Source organism: Acomys russatus, chromosome 11 (assembly GCF_903995435.1).
Source record: "Acomys russatus chromosome 11, mAcoRus1.1, whole genome shotgun sequence".
Lineage (NCBI taxonomy): Eukaryota > Metazoa > Chordata > Mammalia > Rodentia > Muridae > Acomys > Acomys russatus.
Window position 1 is genome coordinate 6270011 of NC_067147.1, and position 22754 is coordinate 6292764.

Below are 22754 nucleotides of genomic sequence, written 5' to 3' on the forward strand. Positions count from 1 at the left end.
GCATATATTAACGAGAATTAAGTCTTAATGCATACAATGAGTATCTTATTTTCATACAAGTATATAATATACTTTAAACAAATTCTCCATTCCCTATGTCCTTGTCGTCTCTCTTCTCACTTGATTCTATTCTTTTTCCTAAACAGTTCCTCTTCTATTTTTGCTTTTTCATAATTAAATCTAAGCAGGGTGGTAGTGGTACATGCCATTAATCCTAGCACCCAGGAGGCAGGTGGGACTCGGGAGTTCAAGGCCAGCCTGATCTACCAAGTGAGTTCCAGGACAGCCTGGGCTACACAGAGAAACTCTGTCTTGAAAAACCAAAAATAAAAATTACATTAAATGAATAAATGAATAATCTAGAATCTGTAAACGAAAAAAAAAAGTAGCATTTCTATGGGTCTGTCTTCCTAACATGATACTATTCAGCTCTATCACTCTAATCCATTCTCCTGAAAATGGAATCTTTTCATTCTTAGCACTGAGTGATGGGGTGGCTATGTATGTCATGCAAGCATTCTACCATCGAGCTCCATCGCCAGTTCATTCTTCCTCGTGACTGAGCAATATTCCATTTTGTACATATGGCGTATTTTATTTATCTATTCATCCATGGATGGCTACAAATAGTTCTGTGATAAATATGAGTGGGCAGATACGTAATATGAAATGTTCTTTTAGATCTTTCTAGTCAGAACATGGGATAGAGATGGCTCAGCAGTTAAAAGCTCACTGCCTTGCAAGAGGAACCAACACAGTCCCCAGCAGCCATGTCAGGTAAGTCACGATCACCTGCGACTCCAGCCCCACGGGAGTCACTCTTGTCTGGAACCCTTGGACACCAGCATTCACATACGTACAAACGCACACACAGACACACACTCTAATTAAAAATAAAACCTTAGAAAAAATTATTTTCAAATGAGGGTTTACCTTATTAAGTGCAACAATGAAGGGACATTTTTTAGATTTGAGGAGGCTGATAGATTCAATTGTCTGGGGCTCTAGCCCATGCATGATGTCAACAACTAAAATGGCAATGTCACAAAGGGAGCTTCCTCTGTTCCTCAGGTTACTGTCAGAAAAGAAAAAGGCAGGTGAGTGGAGATCCGTGCAAGATTTTCCTTAAAATTAAGTTTAAATTCCGTGTAAATCCTAAGGAGACAGAAGAGAAGCAGCACAGCCTCTGGCTCTGCAGGGGAGTGGCTGACTGTGAGCACCACACAGTGCAGAACTGAGGACGGTCTGGCCGCAGAGAACAGCACAGCATTGGCAATGCAGGTCACACAATCCTCTTGGACACACAGCATCACTTCTAGGATATATACACAGGACAACCATCTCTGACCTAAAAAGCCAAATCAAACCCTTCTAAGAGCAGATATGATGCTCACCATAAGTTTCAGATTTGGGACATTTTGAACCTCAGACTTTTAGAATGTTTAACTGGAAAGTACATGGAAATGTAACAGATGACCACTGTCAGGCACACCAGGAAAGGTGACTCACTGGAACACCAGCAGTGTGAGTGCTCTGTGAGCAGCTGCTATACCACACTGTCAAAGGTGACGAGCACGGGAGAGTCTGGCTATACCTGGCATGAACCCGATCTTCCTCATCTATCCCCGGAGATGCGGGCCAGGAGATGCGGGCCAGGAGATGCGGGCCAGGAGATGCAGGCCAGGAGATGCGGGCCAGGAGATGCGGCCAGCGTGTGTGCATTATAGAGAGATGCATCATTCCTTAATTTGCCCAACACTCACCTGACAGATACAAAAACTGAGTCTGCTGGGATAAATTAGTGCTATAAATTCATCTGAGAGAGGGGTTTGTGTCGGGTATGTGTGTGTGTGTCTGTGTGTGTGTCTGTGTGTGTACTTACGTATGTACATAATGAAGTGAAAACAACATACCCTTTGTAGTGGTCTGCAGAAATTAGAGCAGGAATTCACAAAAAGGGACACTAACTATAAAACATTTTCTTTTGTAAAAGCCAAGAAAACACATGAAACACTATAAAATCAATGATGATGAAAAGGTTAATGATGACACTACAGATACGAAGGAACTATTCAAAGTTAATGTTTAGGGTCACTGGCGATGTAGTGTCTGTGTTAACAAAAGGTGTGTCACATCCTACCTGAAAGACTCATGGCCTGGAGTGTCAATAATCAGCATTCCTGGGATCCGGACATTCTCTCTGTCAAACTAAAAAGGTAGAGAAAAATGTAGAGTTTAAAGAAAGTCAAAACAATGAAAGCTTCTTTACAAAACAATTCCCAAAACTTGAAAGCATTACGACTTCCTTCTTCCAAAGGAATAATCTTAAAAGAGACCCAAACAGCACAGTGGTTAGTAGGGATGGAGACAGCACAGTCTTTAGATCACTCGCTGATGCAGAAAATTCCAGTTTGACCCCAGCAGTCACACCACACAACTCACACCCCTGTGGCAGCAGCTCCAGAGGACCCAGGGCCCTTCAGCCTCCATGGGCAGCCATATACATACAAATGCACATACATAGTAAAATAGGGTTCACAGAAAAGAAAATAATTTTTGTTGGAAGTTGTATGTAAGTCTAAGTAGCTTAAGAAAATCTGATACAAACGGCAGAGTGCAGCCGGCACCTGCAGTATCTACAAAAGCTGACTTAGCCAGGCGATGGTGGCGCATGCCTTTAATCCCAACACTTAGGCAGGTCTCTGAGGTCAAGGACAGCCTGGTCCACAGAGTGAGTTCCAGGATAGCTACACAGGAAAACCCTATCACAAACAACAATAACAAAAAGACTCAGAATCTACAGAATTTATCTGGGGCTGGATGGTTTAGCGGCTAGAGGCATTTGCAACACAAGCCTGTTGAACTACTGACTTTGACCACCAGATCAACTGAAAGTTGTCCCCACATGGCATGTGCAGCACACCTGCATACAGACACACATTTAAAAAAAAAAATCTAGTCCATTTTTAAGCAAATCTAAAGTACCAAAACTATCTCAAAATAGTATTTTAATAATATTAACCAAATGGATAAAAACTGTAAATAAATGTACATCCTGCTTTAAACATAAGCATTTGATTACCTGGACAATGTACCTGAATATAAGTATCCATTGATTGACTCACTCACTCTACAGTGGTAGGTGGTGAGCTGGCCCTGGACACACAGGGTCAGTTTCAACGAGCAGTAATCCTCCTGACTCAGACATCAAAATATTAGGATTATAAATCCTGCACGTACTATATGCTGCTGTTTCTTCAGCTTTTATTTATTTCCGTGTTTATTTACAATCTTTTGGTTTTGAGCCTTAGATAACTGAAACCAGATCTTTGCGCCCCTCACTGAGCACCCTTGGTTCCTCAAACAGGGCCTCTCTATGTAGCCATGACTCTTCTTACATATCTTCTATTTAAAAAGATCTACCTCAGCAGTCCCCTTAAGCCCTTTCACATATGTGTAGAGATCAGCTTTTAACTATGAGGATCCCGTGCAAGGGCAGGACACAGTGACTTCAGAACAATGGTGCCCTGAGATGGGGGCAGTGCGGGATCTAGGTGAGACGGGGCAGTGCGGGATCTAGGTGAGAAGGGGCAGTGCGGGATCTAGGTGAGAAGGGGCAGTGCGGGATCTAGGTGAGACAGGGGCAGTGCGGGATCTAGGTGAGAAGGGGCAGTGCGGGATCTAGGTGAGGCGGGGGCAGTGCGGGATCTAGGTGAGAAGGGGGCAGTGTGGGATCTAGGTGAGAAGGGGCAGTGTGGGATCTAGGTGAGAAGAGGCAGTGCGGGATCTAGGTGAGAAGGGGCAGTGAGGGATCTAGGTGAGAAGGGGCAGTGCGGGATCTAGGTGAGAAGGGGTAGTGCGGGATCTAGGTGAGAAGGGGCAGTGCGGGATCTAGGTGAGAAGGGGCAGTGCGGGATCTAGGTGAGAAGGGGCAGTGCGGGATCTAGGTGAGACGGGGGCAGTGCGGGATCTAGGTGAGAAGGGGCAGTGCGGGATCTAGGTGAGAAGAGGCAGTGCGGGATCTAGGTGAGAAGGGGCAGTGCGGGATCTAGGTGAGACGGGGGCAGTGTGGGATCTAGGTGAGAAGGGGCAGTGCGGGATCTAGGTGAGACGGGGGCAGTGCGGGGATCTAGGTGAGAAGGGGCAGTGCGGGATCTAGGTGAGAAGGGGCAGTGCGGGATCTAGGTGAGAAGGGGCAGTGCGGGATCTAGACGAGAAGGGGCAGTGCGGGATCTAGACGAGAAGGGGCAATGCGGGATCTAGGTGAGACGGGGGCAGTGCGGGATCTAGGTGAGAAGGGGGCAGTGCGGGATCTAGGTGAGAAGGGGCAGTGCGGGATCTAGGTGAGAAGGGGCAGTGCGGGATCTAGGTGAGAAGGGGCAGTGCGGGATCTAGGTGAGAATGGCCAACAGAGGGGGCTCAAAGTTGACTATTAAGTAAATCCTTTGGGAATGTGCCCAAAGCTTCCAAAGTCATCAGAGAGCCTGGGGTTTATAGGAGGCGTTTCTCATACATAGTTCTTCTACCAGTGTATTTGAAAAGCATTTGATTCATGACTTCATTCGATTACTATAAAAACTTCATTAAATGCGACCGAGCTGGAACCTGACATTCAGTGTAACCTGAAGCTGTGTTCCTGGGCCATGCTCACTAAGAATCGGTTTCAAAATAAACTATCTTGTGCTTTTTGAAGTGAGAGCTGTTTCTTATGTCAACAAAACAATAACATGTAAAGCAACTCACATTTTTAATCATCTTAGTTTGTTCATTAATAGCTTCAAGAGGAACATTGGTGGCACCAATCTGCTGTGTAATACCACCCGCTTCACCATCTTGGACATGCGTGTGACGGAGCTATGAGAAGACAACAAACTGAGATTGGTATTTTGGCATGGAAGAAGATGAAAGGACAATGAGTAAGGAACTGGCAACTCATTCTTTGTAGACAGTTCTTGTATTCCAGTGACCAAAGCTCTGAGAGAAGAGAACATGTGTGGCCCTCCTGTCTCTGACCTTGAAGCTGACCTTAAAAGAACACAAGGCTCCCCAATCTGTACCTATCAAAGGAAGAGGCCAGGAACAAAGAACTTTTCAAGGCCTGGAAAAAAGTGGGAATTACATGGCATCACACAAAACCACTTCCCTCTTTCAAAAATGGCCCCCATTTTCCTCCCCATGATCCCATTTGGCCAACTTGTAGAGATCTATAAGCCATTTTCCTATATCAACTTCTATTTCCTAATCCCTCTGACATGCAAGGAAACAGAGAGCAGATTTATAGGCCCTCCGTGCTCTGTGACATTAAAGCTTTTCAGGGCACTACTGATTTTTCAAGTAATATTAATGAACATATTTTCTTACCTTATCTAGAATTTTTGTCTTCCCTGTGTCTACATGTCCAAGCACACAGATGATGGGGGCTCTTAACTTTTCTGTATTTACATTTTTACTATGTTCAAGTCGTCGTTTCTAGAAGTGGGAGGAAATCACAAATTACATCTTGCTTCAAGTCCTCCCCTAGGCTCATCTCTTCTACTTTCCTGTGGCTCAAAGATGTTACAGGCTATTCTATCCCTGCACTCTGGTTATAGACCACACAAAACTGCTTTTTACTGATCTGTCTCTTTTTGAGAGACAGGGCTCCTACAAGCCCAGACTGACCTCGACCTTGCTGTGCAGTGGAAGGTGACCTGAGTTCACGACCCTCTAAGCACCGGAGCACTACACTACGGGTGCATTCCACTGTGCCCCGACTTCACTCAGGGGAGGAGAGTGGAATTCAATCCTACGTCTGTGCAGCAAGCACCTAACCTACTAAATCACATCTCCAGTCCCTGTATTAACTAGAAAAAAATACAAAAGGCTAACTAGGCACATGTACTTTTCTAAACAGAAGCTACACTGGATGTGATGGCATATCCTGTAATCCTCACACTCAGAAGGCTAGGCTACCTAGCAAGTCCCTGTCTTCAAAGAACGAAAAAGTAAAACAACAACAACAACAACAACAACAACAAAAAACCAACTAAGCAAAGAAGCTTCATCAGCACTCCAGATTTCAACAACTGAGATCAGCTGCTTACACTGACCAGCTAGACACTCCAGGCAAGCATCTGCCTGATAGGACGGCAATACTCAAGACACCAAGCATCTGTAAGCAACCACGCACACAGGACATTGACATTTGGAATAAATGAAAACGATTTTGATGAAACACGCTACATCTTGCCTAAGTAAGGAAGGGAAGCTCCTGGGTTAGACCAACGTCAAAAACACACCTTGGTCCAACATTACAGAACTAGAGATACTGGTACTTTCTTAAAGCACTGACTCAGAGCCTTCAGCTACAACCCAATGACCACAGAGGACTGAAGGGGAAGAGAGCAGAGACAAGCACCTCAATTCTCCGTTTCGCTTTGTCATAAGCCCGCTCTTCTTTAGTTCGGTCGTCATCAGAGTCATATTCAGATTCTGAGCTGACATCTTTGCTTGGCTTTTTATCTAACGTTTTCCCTGAATCTTTTTCATCTGACATCTTTTCTTCTTCCTCATCACCTTCACTGCCTTCACTTTCTCCTTCCTCTTCCTCTTCCTCACTCTCTTCCTCCTCCTCTTCTTCATCTTCCTCCTCCTCTTCTTCAGGGTTTTCTTTTACTTCTATGTGAATCGTATTTCCTTCTTTGAGAAAAATAAATTGATTTCAAAATAAATGAAAGTTAACATCAGATTTATATCAAAAGAAGAGAGACTACGTATGAGGAAAAATAAGTGAAAAGACACTAATTACAGCAGTTGCCTTACATACGCTTCGTATATCATAAATACCAAATATTTATCTTTACTATAATGAAGTCTGAGGCAGCAATATGCCAGGACCCACAGCAGGACACCATGCACAGCTGAGTACAGTGCTGACCACTGCTTTCTCCTTGGGCTGCTTTGATGAATCTGGAGGCAGCAGCTAAAATCTGGAGTTGCCAAATACAAAGAGCCAAAACCCTAAGAATGTAACATTTATATAGTTCCTATTGTGTCATGGTTCTTCTTGCTATAGGTAGTTTATTGTATATATGTATAATAATATAAATGTATATGTAAAAAATAAAAAGTTTAATTGATTAAAAAAAAATCTGGAGTTGCTGCAGTGCTAACAGCCAGACATTAGAAGTCCAGACCTGCCAAGACTGAAGTGGGGAGGGAGAGGAAGGGTTAAGTGGCCAACACTGGGTTCTAATGCTGTTACTGTGGGATAAAATCCTATACCTTAGAAGTAACAGTGAGTAAAATATAAACATACTGCCCACTGACTGATCATCTAAAATGAAATGAGCCCATGCATTTGTTATACAGAATGCTGGTGTACAGACTGAGTACCCTTAATTTGAGAATCTCCACATCTGAAATTGGCCCTTTTGACACAGGGCCTCAGTTTTCTATGGTTCAAGACAAACCAGAAACACCTAAGATCCTGTGTCAAAAAGGAAAAACGATGCAAAATTAAAGGGTGATATTAAAGGAGCAGGAAGAAAAATGAAAAGACAATAAACGTTTCTTCTAGCCAGAGAAATAATCTACTATGTCATAAAGAGGAAGAACAAATAACAGGTTAAAAACAACAACAACAACAGAATTTGGAAAGAAAAAAAGCAATGGTATACATATTGGTAGTCGCATAAATGCTCAAGTACTCTAAAGTTGTATGGAAAGAAGGTGGCACTGTTAGTTGAAATGTGCAAGTTGAAAGTCTCTAATAGCAGCTGCGGAGATGGCTCAGTGGCTAAGAGCATTGTTTGCTCTTCTAAAGGTCCTGAGTTCAGTTCCCAGCAACCACACGATAGCTCACAACCACCTATACCAGGATCTAACGCCCTCTTCTAGCATACATGCATACATGCAGATAGAGCACTCATATATATAAATAAATCTTTTTTTTAAACCTCTAATAGCATATTTTTTAAAATTAAGCCAGTCAGGATAGCACACTCCTATAATCCCAGCGTTCAGAGGCCAAGGCAGAGGGAAGGAATCTCACATTTGAGGCCAGACTAGGTACAGATTCTGTCTAAAAAAAAATTTTAATGAAAAATTTATGCCCTGAGAAGTAGAAGCAGAAAGACCTTGGCTCACAGCAAGTTCTAGAACACCTGACGTGGATAATAGGATTGCATCTCAAAAGTTGTGTAAAACAGAGAATTAGAAAAGCACAGGAGCTGGGAATGAACTAGGAGGAATAACAAAATCCAGCAATCCACAAGATGGTTATAAAACTACTTTGTTAGAAACAGATGCAGGAATGAAAATGAAAAGCTTAAAGGCCAATGTACTTCTTTAATTACAAGTGTTAATGGCACCGCTGCAACATAGTCAGTCAGGTAAACTGTACTGAGAAACTGTGCTAGCTATGGGCTAAATGCAGTGCTATTGAGAGGGAAAGCAAAGTCATCAGCGCTCTGTACTGCTGAGGTGACTAATGCAAACACTTTACTCAACTCTCCCACCAAGTGACAGCAGTGCTCCTCCCCCTGAAGGGGGCAACAATACAGCACCTCCCTGGAGAGAAGAGGGCCCTCCATGCCACCACCACTGTCAGTTCCATGATCTTGAATTCTCAGATTCCAAACCTGGGAAATACACCTCTATTTTTGATAAGTCATAATAATGTACTAGGGCAAAGCCATTTAAAGCCATAAGGAGAATACTACAGACAGAAAACAGTTATGTAAGTTGAGAGTGGCTTAGCTCACATACTTCAGATGGCAATAGCCACTACTTGGAAATATTAATAGAAGGCCCAATCCATCAGAAAAATCTAAGACTGTATTCACCTGAAAACAGAATCAAAATACATAAAGTAAAAATTAACTCTGAAAGCAGACCATCTATACTCACTACGGGAGCCCTTTCAACACGTAGGGTAGCAGGAGAGCATGCATGCATGTGTGTGCTCATACTTAAACACAAAAACTCTCAGAATAATAAAGTCTTGAGCAAAATAATCAGCAACTATTAATATCAATACAAAAACCAAGACAACAAACTTCTACAGACTGGCTTCTTATCACATTTGAAAACAAAATATATAAGGGTACATTGGCTTGTAAAGCACAAGCACCGTGTTCTATAGAGAACTAACTCAGTGGTAGGAGAACTCCTAGTTAATGCAAAGCCCTGAGTTCAATGCACACACATGCAGGCACGTGTACACACACACACACACACACACACATACACGGGGGGGGGGGGGGGGACACGGGGGGCACAATCAGTCAATCGTGGGTATTCTCTGGTCACCACATTCTACAGGTTAAAAAACACAATAAATAAATTTGGTAAAATATATAATATATAATACTGGAAACTAAAATATATTAATATCAAAACTTAACAGACTTTGAAGACCGTGGTTAACTAAAAATTTTAGTTTAAAAAAAAGGGAGGGGGGCTTTAGTCATAGAAGACAACAGTTCACATCTTACTCAGCGTTGAACAGGAACCGCGGCAATGTGCGCCTGTGTTGCTGGCTGTGTCGCTGAGCTCTGGTGACACGGCACTCACACTACACTGTCGGGTGTGTTCTCGGCAGTTACCCCCTTAGAGATGGCCTTCTCAACATGCATTCAGAACTCAGGACACGCATGGTGTGTGATCAGTGGGCCTATTAATATGAACTCATGAGCTACCTTTCTCTCGCTCCTCGTCGCTGGCCATCGCTTCCCAGTCATCTAACCCAGGATCCTCAGTTTCTTCTTCTTCCTCTGTAAGTACAAGTTGCTATTTCAGACAAGAGAGGGCTGGAAAGCAAGCAGCTGCTTTCAGGAGTGTTCAATTATGAAAAAAGGTTATCTGACTGTTTTATTTGGCATTATCATTTCAATATACCTAGTATGCTGTAACTGACTATGACTCAACATTTTACTATTTATAAGAGATTTATTTATTATGTATACAGTACTCTGCCTGTTTGTACCCCTGCAGACCAGAAGAGGGCATCAGATCACATTGTAGATGGTTGTGAGCCACCATGTGGTTGCTGGCAATTGAATTCAGGACCTTTGGAAGAGCAGACAGTGCTCTTAGCTGCTGAGCCATCTCTCCAGCCCCATTTTACTATTTTTAATATAGTATCAATATGCATTATTAATTTTAAACCACATTTTATATTTGAATAAATTAAATTAGAAACGTCAACAATATTTAGCTAAAAAAGAAAAATGCCAAAAAAAATTTGCCAGCCTGTACAAGCTGTATGTACACATGAACATAAACACACACATGCAAATGAATAAGCTGAACACATTTAGATTAATAAGTAGGAACCAACCGCCAGGGTTTCAAAATGTATTTTTTTGTGGTTCTTAAAGTGTTCTAAGGTACTTCCAATTTGTTTTAAAGAATAAATATAAAAACTTAAGGCTTAAGAGATATTTGATCCATAAATTAAAGAAATCTCAAAACCCTTCATTGTCTTTTACAGACATTTTACTGACACTACTAAAAAGAAACCAAACTGACTCAAGTATTGCTTGGATATTTTGTCAAAGTAGAAATGAAAAGAAATGGACTCAAAAAATGATTGACAAAGAAAACCACTTAAGCAAGTAATTTAGTTGGCTCCAAACTACTCAGTGACGACAACTTATAAGACAAGAGCGCTGTCTAATAGGAATTAATGAAAACCTGATGCTACTGGCCTGCTTCAACAGGAGGTGGTGTCTCCTCTTTGTCTGGTACTCCTTGTTCCACAGCTTCCACAGGAGCACTTACTTCCAAAGCTTCAGATGCTAAATAGGAGCAGAAAGTGTAGTCTGTAATTTCTCTTCGAATATTCTACTCTGTACAGTGTAAGACTCCCTGATGTGTCTTCCTAAGTCTGGGAAACATTTGATAGCACTTATAAAGGAAATCAGTTTCAGCTCAAGCAGAAAGTAGAATCACAGAGCAAGAAGAAAAATAATTTATACTTTGTTCTTCAGATTCAACAGTACCTACTCACATAATAAGACATAGACAAGCCGGGCACGGTAGTCCAGGCCTGTAATCAACCCCAGCACTTGAGAAGAGAGAGGAAGGCAAATCTCTGGGAGTTCAAGGCCAACTGAGTCTGCAAAGCCAGTCTCGGACAGCCAAAGGCTACAAAGAGAAACCTTGTCTTTAAAAAAAACAAAAAAACTAAAAAAACAAAGCCTGCAGTATTTTTTGAAGATCTAGCTGATGTGTGTGAGTAACAATGCACACCCATGTGTGGGCCAGAGAAGGCACCGGATCCCTGGGAGCTGGGGTTATGAGCATCTGTGGGGTTCCCAGCGTGGCTGCCCAGTGTTAGGATGCCAACTGTGGTCCTCATGAGGAGGCAGCAAGTACTCTTACAGCTAGCTACTGAGCCCTCTTCTCTAACCTTTAAAGTGCCTTTTCTTTTGTCTCTCATAAGAATCAAGTGAGAATGATAAGATGGTAACAAACAGCAGGCAGGAAAATGTAGTTCCAGGGCTGGGAATAAAGCCAAGTAACAGAGCCCCTTTGGCTCAGCACGGTGCTGGCCTCGGTCCCTAGCACCCTACATATATGCATGATAGTTAATGTTGAAAGCTGTGAGGAAAAGGCATATGTAATCTTTTCTAAAACAAAGGCTAGTTCATATACAAACCTTCTTTATTTTCTGGCTGTTGTGTTTTCCTCTTCTTTTTATCTTCATAAATTGGCCTTTTCTTTGGCAATGAGTCTTTTGATGGCACTTCAACGCCTGAGGGAGTAAAAAGAGGAAAATGTAAGGTTTGCACTGTTACGTTTTACTTGATACTGGAGGGACAGTATATAAAGTAGGAGGCAAGGCAGCACCTGGGAGGGGAAGGACCCCACCTGTTGTGTGCAAGGTCAACGTGGACCTCATGGTGAGACCCTGGTTTATCTCAGCACTTCCAAAAGGAAAGGATTTTAAAAGACATTATTTTATTAAATTCAAAGACACACACGTTCGACTACAAAAGAGCATCCTAGACAAACCTGGATTCTGCATAGGGTGTCTGCATATTCACATTTAAACACACTAAGAGCCAACCAGAGCACAGGCCTTGCAAACAGCATTGCCATGAAGGGACAACACAGCTCTGGCACCGTGCACTGTCTCAGTCAGACCTCCTCAGCCTCAGCTCACTCATCTGCTCTAAACCATCCTGCTCAGCTTTTCCCAAAATGTCAAATAATAAGTAACATCTTCAGTCTGGCTCTTGTCATCAGCACGGATATGTGAATCGTTAGCACTTCATCTTTTTAATTTATTCTATTTTACACAGGGTTTTACACTGAGTAGGCCAGGCTAGCCTACTCACAAAGATCAACAACCTCTGCCTCAAGACTGCTGGGGCTTAAAGTGACTGCCACCAACCATGGCCCAGCATTCCACCTTTTAATTGCCAGGTTCCTGTACTGTACCGGCTCACTACCCACACAGAGGTAAATATCTCCCACAGGCTTCTTCCTGAGTTATTTCTCTTGAATGAGACAGAAGTTAAGTATGTGCTTAATTTTGTTTAAAACTGTCAGTTGCTCTCTCAAGTGGACTTAGACTGGGAATTCTTTTCCTATTTACAATTTATTGTTAAAAAGGAATATGCTTCCAACTGCTAAATAAGAGATCTTTATATAACTTGAATGGTTTTTATAAAATATGAAGAGAGGAAGGTGTTTGTGAATTCTCCTTCCTTTTATGGGTTCCTTTATATTAATTTGTATGTATGTAGGTGTCTACAATGCCACAGGACACACGTGGAGGTGTAGAGGAATATTAATTCAGAACATGGCTGTTCTGGCAAAAGATCACATCCAAAGACCTTCTAGGTCTCTGTGATCCAGCTGGAACACAAACACCCCTTCAATCCAGGAGACAGAGGCAAACACACCTGAGGTTCAAGGACAGCATGGTATAGAGCAAGTATCAGGTAAAGGAAAGCTTGGATCCAGGGATGGTGATACCCAAATAAAGGTAAAGTTAGTTGGTAGAAGGAATCATTCATGTTTGAAAGTGATATCTAATTGAATAGCAGAAAAAGTAACAAATCAGAGATGTCTTGACAAAATAGGATACACCCAACTCTTACAAGAAGACAGTCGAAAACAAAGCTACTTAAGAGGCAGTTTTTCAGAGAGAGGAGGCAGTTTTACCAGGACAGTAATAGAGAGAGCTCAGGTGAAGATGAACGAGCCACAGAAAGAGAAGCAGCCAGAAGATTAGAGCAGGACTGCTGTGGTTATCATTTGTATTGTTCTAATGTTGCCTCCCAAATAAAGGAAGTAAAGACGTACTGTTAAGTTGAGACCACAGGCAAATCTCATTTGTAACATTACATGAGGGAATACACCCCTCTCAGTTTACAATTACTGGTACAGACCTACAAATGCTTCCATGTTACAAGTCTCTTCTCTACTCCTGTAAAACAGACAGTATCCCTCTCAGAGTTTTATGATACAAACAGCAGCAGGATTGTATAGCATAGATTTTGAATGAAATAAAAATACAAAAGTAACAATGTTTTTAACTTTCAAAGCATGAATATGTAGCCTCGCGCGGTGGCACTGTGCCTTTTAATTCCAGCACTCGGGAGGCAGGTGGATCTCTGTGAGTTTGAGGGCAGCCTAATCCACTAAACGAGTCCAGGAAAGCCTGTCTCATAGAGAAATCCTGTCTCAAAAAAGAAAAAGAAAAAAAAAAGTATGACTATGTTTACATATGTAGGTACTGATACAGGCTAGGATTGCAAAGATTAGTGTTGAAACCCTGATAACAAAGAAGAGACCACATAAAGTACATAGTACAGCCTTCCTGCCTAGCAGCCCGTATACACCAGGTAAACAGCTTAGGCCAAAGGAGAAAACTGCAGGTGCAATACCACCCTAGACTTACTGAACTGACTGCTCTTTAGATAGGGCTTTTAATTACTACACTTGTGATCAACCCAGATCTTCTATGCACTCAGCTGTGCCACCAAACCAAGACATCACACACAAGCTCTCCAAGAGTTCTTTCCTATGTGAGCTCAGCAGTTGACTCACAACCTGGAGCAATTTTCATAGATATTATCAGAACACACCTGACCCCACTCCCCACAGATATCCAAGAGCACATTCTGATTTAATGAGTTCTGTATTGTTCTGGGTAATGGGTGTGGCGACTCATCTCTATTAGCGAGCTGCCTTTCAAGAATATGGTGAGACAACACTGATGGGTCTTTTATTGCAAAGATTCACATCATTAGATTAAAACCTTAATTTCCATCTAATTACATCTCTAGCTACTCCAATAAAACACCATTTCTGAGTCTGGAAAATTATTCTCTTCCTGTTCCACTTAAATATCTTCTAAGGGCCTTCAGCTTTCTAGATAACCACCAGTAACATCTCATTTTTGATGTGCAAATATACCCTCTAACACCACCGGTTTTAAAGCTATATCCTCAGCTAATGATATATTTTCTAAAATCTAGGAACAAACATAATAAAGAGTTCATTTAAAAAATTTAAATTCTGAATGTTCAGCATAATGCTTAAGCTCAATGTATCACTATTTCCTGTCTGACAGGATTCAAAGGATAAGATTTCTGTGGGGGAAAGCGTTGTCAAAGGTCAGCATAGCATCAGTAACTACTGATATAATTCTAACTAAATCTCTTACAGGACTACTACATAAAAGTTTAAGGCATATAAGGAAGAAATTAAGGGACCACCCAGAAAGAAGTCTTCTCAATAGAGCAAAAACACTACTTTTAGTCTTATCAATTAGAAACACAATTGACCAATTTGCCATCTTTAAACACCATCAACTAGGACAGGAACCAAGGCTCTCTGAATAAATAGCTGACTCCAAACCTACAACAAAAACATGAGTAAACCTGGAAGGAAGAAATCAATTAACACTGGGCACTTCCACTTGGGGTGGAGGAGATGATATAATGAGTATCAAATGCACTATGGCTTCAAGAGATAAAATCAACTATGTCCACTAAATTTAATTAATACATTCACAAAAACAAAAAACCCAAACTAAGCTCAAGGGACACCTTTGAAGGTTGTCAGACACTGAGTATTTTGAAATGTTGGGAGGGGAAAAGAAGTAAGCACTTAGCTTGAGATTCCTTTAAGAAAGCTGGGTTGGGGGGAGTCTTTATTTACGGTAAGCAGGGCTGCTCATCAACCCTGACACTGCCACACGGTGGAACTACTGAAAGAGAAACCTACCAACCAAATGCAATCTGTGGCTCACATCTGGATCCATATTTAAGCCAGCCCATTTAAATCGGACTTCAAGACAGAGGAAAATATTGAAAACTCAAAGAAATCAAAAATAAAGTAACTCATGAGCTAAGCACTTGGCTCACTAGGTAAACAGACTGCAGCCGGGCAATCATGAGGATGTGTACTCAGGCCCCAGCACCCACAGTGAAAAGCAAGCAAACAAAAATGCCAGCAACAGCACACCCACCCCAGTCAACCACTACACTCCAAGTTCAGGCAAAGATGCTGTTTCAAAAACACAAGGTGGAAAAGCAATTGAGACATTCAGTGTTGACCTCTGACCTCCATGTGCATACACAAACACATGCATCTACAAAATATATATATTCTACTTATGTTAATTATAATAATCTTATTTGCTAGATATACAAATAACCTGGGAGGAAAAAAAGGTATCTATGACTCACTTCAAAGAATCCCAGGAAAAAAATGATCAGAAGATAAAGGGGTTTAAAAAAAAAATGAAAAAGGGTTGGAACTGGTTACAAGTTCTCACTTTTGGTTTAATTCACAGAAATATGTTATTTGCACACAAATTCCATCACAGTACTGAAATCCTTCTCCTAAAAAATGGCACTTAACACCTATTCCTTACAGTTTTTCCCAGCTTCCCAGATTCAACCCCACAGCCCTGTACTACAAAGCTCCTGCACCAGAGGTCTAAGCGCCTGCGAGAAGCTGCGAGCGGGTCAGTGTAAGGGCTCTACTTACTTACCCTGAGCTTGGAGGTGTCTAAGGGTCACTTCAGCTCTGGCTCGGGCTTCTCTCTGGGACTTGGTTAACAGTTTCCCTTCTTTTTTTAAGCGCTCTTTTCTTTCTTTTTCTTTTTGCTTTTTCCTTTCTCTTTTTTCTTGTTCTAATCGTTCCTAAGCAAGAGAATATGGCATATAAAAAACATACTAGCTGAATGAACCATAAAATTTAAAATAAGCAACACAAATTTTAAAATGCATGCAAAATATGTTGGACGGTTACAAACGAGAAAGTTTAAACGTTGGGCACTGTTCTTAACTAGCCCTAGGGCCAGAACACATGCCTAACTTAGCGTCTGCATGGGAGGGAGGTAAGCAAGGCTTTCCTGTACCTCTTCTATCTTATTTACATCAGTGTAGTTAGTATAGCTAAAATGCCCGTGTAACTATTCATTTTTTAGATGTACATTAGAGACTTTTTACAGGGAACAGGGTTCAGGTAAAACGCACCGTCTGTATCTGCAATTTCATGAAAACATACCTCTTCTTTTCGTTTGGCTTCTAGTTCTTCAAGCCGCTTAATCCTCTCTTCCTCTTCTCTCTTCTGTCTCTCCTCCTCCTCTTTAAGCTTAGCCAAAGCTTCCTGTATAGCTTTAACAGTGGACTTGCTAGGGCCTTTCTTTTTCTCTTTCTCTTTTTCATCTTTTTCTGTTTTCTTTTTCTTCTTATCTTTCTTCTTTTTGTCTCCTTCATTGTCATCTACCAAAAAGAATAAAACCAAAGCACTCAAGTTGATTTCTATGACAATGAATAAATGCTAGCCAGAATTCAAGGACCACTGTGGGACAGGCTTCTGTCACCAGCTCTCTAGAATGTCATGTATCATGGCACCCTGACACCCAGGCACCTACAACACCTCACCAGACATCACGGTTGGCCCCTGGGGCACTTGCCAACGCTAGTATTGGTTTGAGTCATCCTGATGAACACAAGATGACAAACAGGCGCTGTCAGCACTGCATGTCAGGTGTCTCTGTCTGGAAACCACAGCACATGTCTGAAATCCTAAAGGCTCCAATTAGCTTATGCCCATTACAGCCATTCCATTCTGTCAGATGAGGGTGATGAAAATGATATGAGGATATGAGGACATAAAAATCTGTGATACTCCTGGGATGGTGTCCCTCCTCAAAATTCAGATAATAAAAGTTCAGTGGTTAAAAATGTAGGTCAATTTTTTTTTAACTAAAAGCTTTCTAGTCTAAAGAAAACCTTATTTTTTTTCTGAGAAAGCAATCAGCTAGCATACTTCAGATTTCAATTACTGATCAATTTATTTCAATTTTTTGGTTTCAATTACCAAAAAGAACAACAGGGGCCAGTAATATGACTCAGCAGGGGAAGGTGAAAGATACCATGCCTGATCCCTGAAACTGGCACGGTAAATAGAGGACTGATTCCTGAAGGTCCTCTGACCTCTACCCACATGATGGCACACACATGTCCACACATAAAAACAAATGAAATAAATTTGCTTTTTTTTTTTTTAAATGAGAAACAAAAACATCTTCATTGTCATTTAAGTGATTTAACTAATTTAAGTCTCTTAATTTACTTTTTACTTTAATATTTCTCAGGTTAAGCTAGGTTTGTTTTTTGTTTGTTTTTTTTTTAACTGAAAGATAAGAAGTTAAGAGTTATCATCTGATGTGAATTTTGGGAGGGAATTTTTTTCCTTTGGCCACTTCATCATCATTAATAACAAAACTAGTAGTCGTAATAAAATTTTATTAAATTTGTAATGTAACAGTAAATAGCTTGGAGAAATGGCTTCATGAGTAAAGTGCTTTGCCATGCAAACATGGGGAATTCAATCATATCCCCAGCAACCACACAGAAAGCCAGACATGGCAAGACACATTTGTAATCTGATACAGGGGAGGAGAGAGAGGCAGCGATCCTGGCGCTGACTGACCAGCCAGCCTGGTGGTATCAGTAAACCTATGCTCCATAAGAGCCTGCCCTGTGCTGTGCAGGCTGAGGCCTGGGCCTGTCCTGTCCACTTCAGTATGTCGGTCTGCAGCCGTCCCTATTCAACTCACATTAGACAGTCATCTTGGTGAGACTTTAGGAGTGTAGTTTCTGACATTGCTGGGAGTCTCCCAGTAATTAATGGTAAAAACGAGGCCATGAACTTGAAAGAGAGCAAAGAGGGGTGTATAGGAAGGTTTGAAAACAGGAAAGGGAATGGAGAAATGATGTGATATTATAATATCAAAAAATAAAAAAATATTTTTTTAATGTAAGATGGAGAGTGATGGCAGTAGAGACCTAAATCAGCCTCCATATCCATAAGCACAAGAGCCGCGCGCACACACACACACACACACGCACAGGAGAGTGTGCCCACACAAGCATATGCACAGGAGAGTACACCCATATACGCATGTGCACAGGAGAGTACACCCACACATGCATATGCACAGGAGAGTACACCCACATACGCATGTGCACAGGAGAGTACACCCACACAGGCATGTACACAGGAGAGTGTGCCCACATACGCATATGCATAGGAGAGTGTACCCATACACGCATGTGCACAGGAGAGTACACCAACGCATGCATATGCACAGAGAGTACACCCACATATGCATGTGCACAGAAAAGTGCACCCACACACGCATGTACACAGGAGAGTGTACCCATACACGCATGTGCACAGGAGAGTACACCCACACACGCATGTACACAGGAGAGTACACCCACATACGCATGTGCACAGGAGAGTACACCCACACACGCATGTGCACAGGAGAGTACACCCACACATGCATATGCACAGGAGAGTACACCCACACACACACATGTACACAGGAGAGTGTACCCATACACGCATGTGCACAGGAGAGTACACACATACGCATATGCACAGAGAGTACACCCACATACGCATGTGCACAGGAGAGTACACCCACACACGCATGTGCACAGGAGAGTACACCCACACATGCATGTGCACAGGAGAGTACACCCACACACGCATGTACACAGGAGAGTACACCCATATACGCATGTGCACAGGAGAGTATACCCACACATGCATATGCACAGGAGAGTACACCCACATACGCATGTGCACAGGAGAGTACACCCACACATGCATGTGCACAGGAGAGTACACCCACATACGCATGTACACAGGAGAGTACACCCACATACGCATGTGCACAGGAGAGTATACCCACACACGCATATGCACAGGAGAGTACACCCATGCACGCATGTACACAGGAGAGTGTACCTATACACGAATGTGCACAGGAGAGTACACCCACACATGCATGTACACAGGAGAGTACACCCATATATGCATGTGTACAGGAGAGTACACCCACATACGCATGTACACAGGAGAGTACACCTATATACGCATGTGCACAGGAGAGTACACCCACACACGCAAATGCACAGGAGTACACCCACACATGCATATGCACAGGGGAGTACACCCACACACGCATGTACACAGGAGAGTGTACCCATACACGCATGTGCACAGGAGAGTGTACACACACATATATGTACAGGAAAGTGTACACACACATGCATATGCACAAGAGAGTGCACCCACACACACATATGCACAGGAGAGTGCACCCACCCACACACATGAGCACAGGAGAGTACACCCACACGCATGTGTACAGAAGAATGCACACACACACATGTGCACAGGAGAGTGTACACACACATGCATGCACATAAGGACAAACCACAGAACAATACAACAACATGAGAATCACAACTTAGAGCAGATATGAGCCAGAGACTTGTGGTGCTCACCAACCTTCCACAGCTGTAGGAATGTCTCCTCTTTCTTCAGAGGCAGCGCCGGCATCAGGAGTGGCCTTGGATTTCCCAGCTTCCTCCTCGGCCTTCTTCTGAGGCTCCTTCTGTTTACTCTGATCCTTCTTGCCTTTCTCTAGCTCTTCCTTCTCTTTCAGCTTCCGCAATTTTGCTTTTTCTTCGTCTCTCTTTTTTTTCTCCCGCTCTTTCTTTTCTGCCTTCTTCTGGGCCACTGTCTTGATTTTGAAGGAGGAGTCATCTTCATTCCCACTCTCTATGTTAGGAACCGACTTGGTTTTCTGGGGTTTTTTCTGTCCTTTTCTGGACTGCAAAAATTCATCCGACTCAGCGCCACTTTCACCAGAAGAGTCTGCTCTAGAGCGCTCTTTACTTCTTTTGCTGTTGTCTTCATCCTCTTCGGACCCATCCCGTTTCTTAACTGACTTCTGAGCCTTTTTGGCTTTTTTAGACAGTTTGTTAGAATCATTATCATCATCACTCCCAGAGAATATTTCTACTTTAGGTTTTGCACTCTTCTTTGATTTTGAATCTTTATCTTCCAATTCTTCGCTATCATTGTCATCAAAACTTGTTTTTTTGCCTTTTTGTCCTTTCTTCTTTTTATCTTGTTTTGAGGCAGACTCCTCCTCATTGTTCTCTGTAGACTGAAAAGCATCCCTTGTTAGAGCTACCAATAGGCTGTCGCCCCTTACAAGTAAGGGGGCCTCTTCAGGGGCAGGTGCTTTTGGCAGTGCACACTACTCAGCACCTTTCATGCAAGCATGATTTCTTTAGCCTTGTTTCACACACTGTAAGAAGTGTGGGGATGGGGTGGAAAGACAGCTGGTAGCCGGAGCAATGGCTGCTCTTGCACAGAACTCAGGTTTGGTTCCTGCACCCACAGGTCAGTTTACAACCATCTGTAAGTTCAGCTCCACGGGATCTAATGCCCTCTCTTCTGACCTCTGTGAGCACTAGGCACACATGGTGTACAACACATATATGCAGCCAAAATGCTCATACACGTAAGATAAAATATTTTTTAAAAAAGGAAAAAAAATCCAACCCCACAAAAGACACTAGGTGTACAACTCACGTTTACCATACATCTCAAAATCAAAACAATAATGAAAAAAATACATACACAATTGAAGGTGGAATTGGGAAATTTCATCGTTGGCCCCAAATGTACCGATTTTATGAACAGGCAACACAACATTAAGAACCTCTAGATTCTCTATTTGTCAAAGGCTTCAAAGAATATTGCTTTTTCTAAAAGCTTGGTTCCTCCCTTTAACCTGTTTTATAGAAGCTCTCTACATATCTACAACCACAGGGCTGCAAACCAGGCAGCTGCCAAAGCATCACTAGAAGAAGGGTCAGCAGGAGACTGCAGGTGCCTCTTTCACCTTGACCGTAGCAGCTTCTCTGTCAGCTCTGATGCCCTGGGCTTCCAGGGACAGCTCTTCCAATTCTTTCAGAATATCGTTCTCACTACAAAACAAGTAAAATACATTTTGAAGCACTCGAATCATTAGATGACTCCAATACTCAAGCTAGGAGACACTGAATGCTTTTAAAACGTACTCAAACTCTGGCTTCTTTTTCTTCTTCCCCTTTGACTTCTGAGGCTCCTGCTCCTTGGCAGCACCAGCTCCTTCTATTTCTGCAGCCAAGGCGCCAACATCGATATCATCCTTGGTACTTAAAACAAAGACCAAAAAGTTACTCAAAAGCCAGCAATCTACAGTTCACGCACACAGCAGACATGTTGGCCGCACAGAGAAAGCTCAGCCAGCTCTCACGACAGCACGGCACATACTTACCAGATCTCTGTCTTCTTTTGTAAAGGTCACTGATAGCAAAACCAGAAAGGTGTGAATCAGGAGCCCTAGCTCTAAAATACCAAGCACACAGCCTAGGCTGTTTGTGAAGGGAAAGAAATAACTTATGTAGATAATAAGTGTGTGTGTGTGTGTGTGTGTGTGTGTATGTGTGCTTGCACACCTAAATGGAGTTATTTTTATAAAACACAAAAGAATCAAAGTATCAAACAAGCTATCAGTTACAACACCTAAATATTTGTAACTTTAAACTTTTTTCACTTAAAACATCAAAAATTAGAGAGTTTGGAAGAACTTTAGAAACTAATCTATTACCTAATTTTACGAGTTGAGAAAACTGGAACACATAAGATCTGAATGCCTTGAGGAAAGCATGACTATACCCATAAATCTACGTGAGTTAAGTATGGTTCACTAAATAAAAACACGTGTGTGTTTAAGTGTGTGTGTGTGTGTGTAAATCAAGAAATAAAGGAACTTAATACTTTTATGAAGAGTTAAACAGAATTAAACTATGTCCCACTAAATACTTATAAAATGGGGAAGTGAAAAGCTTCCTGGTAAAGCAGGTTGAAAACAAGCAGTACAGTGGGGAAAGGTATTAATGTGGTAGAAAGAATGGATGGTACAGCACGGTTCTGAGTACCAGGAAGCAGGGCCCAGTGAGGGAGAATCTGTAACTGTGGTAAGAACACAATGGGCACCTGACTTGAACCCACACAAGCAGGATGAAGAGTTGTGTCAGATAAACGTAGGGGCACCAAATCAGCAGCACTTAAAACAGACCTATACAAAAAGGAATAGGGAATAACCAAAGATGTTTAGGTCACATCAGATAATAAGATCCTAAGGCCAGCCTCGGACCAACCAAGAGCAGCTCTAAGGGAATCCCTGCCAAAATCTTATACTAAAACAGTTTCTGAAAACTAAGAGAAGAGGAGGTTGAAGTCTGGCACGCCGCCCCTCACATAAACTGTACTTGTCTCATCAGAAGACGGTGAGGGGTCGTCTTTGTATTCAGCAACAAATAGCCGACAATCATAGAACACATGACTGCATTTGCATGATATCAAGTCTGAAATAC

The 22754-nt window shown here is 42.1% G+C and overlaps 1 protein-coding gene across 1 annotated transcript in view; it reads right to left on the reverse strand.

Moving 5' to 3' along the window:
* Eif5b (eukaryotic translation initiation factor 5B) overlaps window positions 1–22754 on the reverse strand; it is a 47354-nt gene that overhangs the window by 11698 nt on the left and 12902 nt on the right. The window contains exons 2-14 of the mRNA XM_051152760.1: window positions 21414–21530; window positions 21236–21320; window positions 19828–20491; window positions 16519–16736; window positions 16001–16151; window positions 11645–11740; window positions 10692–10781; window positions 9681–9755; window positions 6398–6678; window positions 5362–5469; window positions 4744–4854; window positions 2141–2208; window positions 934–1075 (exon numbers count right to left, since the gene is read on the reverse strand). Coding sequence (XP_051008717.1) covers window positions 934–1075; window positions 2141–2208; window positions 4744–4854; window positions 5362–5469; window positions 6398–6678; window positions 9681–9755; window positions 10692–10781; window positions 11645–11740; window positions 16001–16151; window positions 16519–16736; window positions 19828–20491; window positions 21236–21320; window positions 21414–21530 — 2206 coding nt within the window. The remainder of the gene's footprint in view (window positions 1–933; window positions 1076–2140; window positions 2209–4743; window positions 4855–5361; window positions 5470–6397; window positions 6679–9680; window positions 9756–10691; window positions 10782–11644; window positions 11741–16000; window positions 16152–16518; window positions 16737–19827; window positions 20492–21235; window positions 21321–21413; window positions 21531–22754) is intronic.